Source organism: Anarrhichthys ocellatus, unplaced genomic scaffold (assembly GCF_004355925.1).
Source record: "Anarrhichthys ocellatus isolate YVR2014 unplaced genomic scaffold, GSC_Weel_1.0 scaffold150, whole genome shotgun sequence".
NCBI classification, from domain to species: domain Eukaryota; kingdom Metazoa; phylum Chordata; class Actinopteri; order Perciformes; family Anarhichadidae; genus Anarrhichthys; species Anarrhichthys ocellatus.
In genome coordinates, this window is record NW_022280180.1 from 378,461 (window position 1) to 383,041 (window position 4,581).

Below are 4,581 nucleotides of genomic sequence, written 5' to 3' on the forward strand. Positions count from 1 at the left end.
TACATATATATATATACACTATATACAGGTATATATACATATATATATATACTATATATATATATACATATATAATATACATATATACTATATATATATACTATATATATATATATACATACATATATACATATATATACATACATATATACATATATATACATACATATATACATATATATACATACATACATACATATATATACATACATACATACATACATATATATACATACATACATATACAATGTTGTACTCACCTGCAACAGCAAAATGGAATACATATCCATCTTCATCATAAACTCCCCAGTGTGAATATCCGATGGGGTAGGCAAATTCTATCAAGTCTCCAAATTTGGCAGTGGATGTGATTTCTTCAACCTGCAATCATTGTAAAACAAGAATCTGGCTCAGACACGTCTCCACCCTGCTCCACTCCCTGTCCCGCCTGGAAGCAGGTTTAACGAGATTGAGTTCAGGCAGAGTCACGGTCACAAGTTCCATAGTCATGGTAAATACTGGTCGTATGTAAAACCAATCACCCGTCTTTGTTTGTTTGTTTGTAAGTCATGTTCTAACAGTTGTGATCACATCTAGTTCTTGTCCAACGGAGGTCGACTGCACATATTCAAAGTTGCTTTGGACAAAAGTATCTGCTTAATTAATGCAATTCAATATAATACAAAAATGCAGAATGTGTTTCCTAGAGTTGTCTTTATTCCTTTGGAAGACTGCGTCACATTGCTGTATTCTATTACAGCGCACTGACTAACTGTACACCGCCTACAGGACAGTCAGAGTCATAGAGAATACAGGTGATCATGCTCCAGCATTACCAGATGTCTGATCAGGTTCAACATATTTAGCATTTCCGTTGTCACTGTTCCATAGAGAGAAAGTTCAGAGCTGTGCTACTTCTTTGTTATTAGTTCTTACCTGCTCTTGGAAATCCATATCTGAGTCCTTCAGTCAGCGCGAGCACTGTGGGAGCTGATGAGCTGCTGTCAGGCAGTTTGCAGGTGTGTTGTGTAAGAAACTGGTTTGGACTGTTTGGAATTTACTTGAGGGGGAAAAAGACAAGTGATTGGCCAATACAGTGAGGAAGTATCATGTAACAGCTCATATAAGAATACTGCCACAAACAAGCTACACATTAAGACCTTTATGAAGAAGTGTCAACATAACAAGGTTCATCTGCACTTAACTCTTTTGCTCTTGCTTGAAAATATATAAACATCTATTGTTTACTTATTACTTTGGCTCAACTGTGACTGGGAAAATAACCAAACTCCATAAAGATGGTTTCTCTCAAAAAGACATGATTCATTAGTATGTAAGAGACTCGACTTGGTGAATATGGAGGTTATGTGTGTTCATCACTTGTCCCGTAGGCTGTGCCTAATGGTGGATGAATGGTGTGGGTGATTAGTCAGAGTCCTGATGGGCAGGTGGCACCTTGCATGGTAGCCCCGTCATCAGTGTGTGAATGGCTGAATGATGACATGGAGAGTGAAAGAGCTTTGAGTGAAAAAGAGAAATACAAGTACAAGTCCAGTTTACCGTTTACTGTCATAGTACACCACAAAAAGGTCATCAAACAATGTTGTAGCTTAGTATGTTATTAAAAATACTGTAGTATAGTGTGCCATTGAAATGTGTATAGTATGCTATAAAATGTCTTAAATAATATAGTAAAATATGTTAAACAAAGTTTCATAGGGTAGTATGTCAGAACAGTTTGCCATAAAATGTCAAAGTATTATTTTATATGCCATAAAAAGGTCATAATGAATATCATAGCACAGTATGCTATGAAAAGTATAGTACGTCATGAGAACTTTTTATAAAAAATGCTACGGTACAATATGTTAAACGTGCCATAGTATATAGTATGCCATGAAGAAGTCTTCAAAAAGATCAGTTTATTATGACCTAAAAGGTATCATAGTAGCATGCCATTAGAAAAAGCACAAAGAGATGTCATACTGTAGTACATAGTATGAGGCGGTATTTGTGGGTGGAACAACCTGTCACGGCCCTTTTGACTTTAGCGTCTGTATCCCAGGGAGAGGTATAATGGCCTGCTGCTCTGAGTCATCTGAGGGAAACCAGAAGCAGAGACAGAGAGAGGAGAGGAGAGCGTGTGCCATCTTTAAGTTGCAGGAGGAGTGCTGTCACAGGAAGGCACAAGAAATAGGACAATGAGGTGACGGCGATACACTGAAGAATGCATGACAGTGTTTAAAGCAGCCGAGTGTCTGCTGCAAAGATGAAAGCTCAAATCACAATGGCATTTAACCCCTCTGTTCCTTAGGCGAGGAGGCACACAGGAAGAAGAAGTTGTTCTTTTAGTACAATAACACGTGGGATTAGGAAATTTAACATTAGCAATGAAAAGAAACTCAAACTTCCTAACGTGTGGAATAACAATTATTGGGGTTACTGCAGATATAAAGAAAAGAAAGACAAAAGAAAAGAGGTTTTCTTTTAAATAACTAGGTTTCATTTCTGTTAAAGCTGCACAGTGTCCAGGAGGGCCCACTATCCTGGGTAGGACACTACAGGGAAGCAGGTAGCTCAGGAGAAAGCATCCCCTGCTTTATGGTCTGTTTGACTCTAAATGGACCATAATGTACTAAATGAACATCATGCTGTATTGAAGAAGACTTGAAACTAGAGATTGAGACCATAAACTCATGTTTACAATGTTTACTGAGGTAATAAATCAAGAGAGAAGTAGTCATTTTCTCATAGACTTCTATACAACCAGAGGAGTCGCCCCCTGGTGGACACTAGAGAGAATGTAGCTTTAACACATGAAGCTTTGGCTTCACTTTGTGAACTGCAGGGTGCCTCCTGGGAGAGAGACAAAAGTTTAGTGTGAGCGCTCATCAGCTGTGGATTATACATGCAGCAACAGTTACCTTCTTAACACACGCACTCCAATAACCTGCTGCTGATAGACATGTCATAGCTGGCTCATGCTGGAACAGCTGCTTAGTGAGAGAGGGGCCAGCAAATAATCTTCACAAAACAGTCAGAATCAGAGTATTAAGAACACTGGGCATTAGATCTTTGTTTTTATTCAATCATCTTACACTGCACTCTACATTTTTGACTTGCATTTTATACCCGTCTTAATGTTTTTTAGCAATTCTTTTATTTTGATGCTGTTGGATTTTTAATGGGAGTTGTTAATTGGGTTGAAATGCCCTTTCTGTTGCACTCTGTCTCAATGCTTTAGACGTTCTAAGTGAAGCGCTGTGAGATGTGTAGACTGACAGCAGCGTCCCCGTCAGGCTGGGGCGTTGAGGTCAGGGGAAGATTGTGTGTTTGGTTATATATTGAAAAGTCAACACTTACTGTCTGTGTTGACGTTTCAATTTATGTTTTACCGCTAAACATAACCATACAAATGTTGATTATGTTTAAATTGCCAAGAGCAGATATCTTGCAGATTGAAAGTGTCTCGTTATGTTGATTAAAAACAATGTGATCCACATGCCAGAAATGTTTTTCCTTATTTTTGTTTCTCTATTGAAAATGTGTTTGCTCTCACAAACCATTATTATTAAAGGTACTGGTAGTAAAACCTTGTATTCCAGGCTAGTGAGCCACATGCTGAGCTTGTATAGTTGTTTTCAAGCTATAAAAATACATAAAAACGCGATCCAAGCTTCTGTTTCACTGCTTCAATTCAAGGGATAAGGCACTTATCAAAATCCTTATAGTCAACAACCAGTCATTGCAGTGAAAATGAAAGAGTGAAGAATGAGTTGAGCAGTATTTTTATAGTAGCTTACTGTTCTGGTATTCAGAACAAGAGGCCACGTCCGGCAGACAGTGTTAACATGCAGCAGTCTGAAGCAGCCAAACCTGTGAGAGGATTATTCCTCAACTGCCAAGTGACAGAGACTGGCAATGATTCAGAGATCTGCCTGTCAAACAGCAGGAGGATACTAACCTATAATCATGTGCAGATGGACATAAATAACATGTTGCTGTGACCCCACCAGCAGGGTCAATGTTTCCACTTATCCTGGGAAATATGTCATCATCTGCAGGTTGGATTGGAACTATTTGAGACATTCCTGGTGTCTACACAACGAAGGGGATGATGAGGTTAGAATAACTAGAACACAAATAGTCACTGTGCCTGTAATAGAAGCAGGTTAAGGTTGCTGGGACGATGAGGACAGTCGATACTAACAGAGACGAATATCTGGCAACCGGTTGCGGGTAATGAAAGCAGCAAGACGTTACTGATGTGTATTTGTATTTGTAGAAAACAGGACTGGAAGACTTTTGTGATTTGTGGTTTGAAGCTTAAATCTGAATCAAAAACTACTCCTACGTTTCTGGCAGTGGACTTTACGTTAACGGACAGGGGGCCAAGGGCCCTTTAATGGGAGTGATAGGGTTTGGGGGCCTAAATATTATGATTTCTGATTTTGAGTTATTGAGTTGAAGAAAATGTTGTGCCATCCAACAGTTGATGTCATTCAGACAGTCTACAATAGCAGCTATAAGAGATGATGAAGAGACCTTGAATATGTAGGCTTTAGCTTTGCCCGGCTGTGT

General features: G+C 38.8%; 1 protein-coding gene across 1 annotated transcript in view; it reads right to left on the bottom strand.

Moving 5' to 3' along the window:
• The window catches only part of LOC116400138 (phospholipase A and acyltransferase 4-like), a 3,772-nt gene extending 2,598 nt beyond the window's left edge, over nucleotides 1-1,174 (bottom strand). The window contains exons 1-2 of the mRNA XM_031877825.1: nucleotides 937-1,174; nucleotides 261-381 (exon numbers count right to left, since the gene is read on the bottom strand). Of these exons, the coding sequence (XP_031733685.1) occupies nucleotides 261-381; nucleotides 937-954 (139 nt within the window). The 5' untranslated portion in view covers nucleotides 955-1,174. The remainder of the gene's footprint in view (nucleotides 1-260; nucleotides 382-936) is intronic.
• Nucleotides 1,175-4,581: the final 3,407 nt, after the last annotated feature.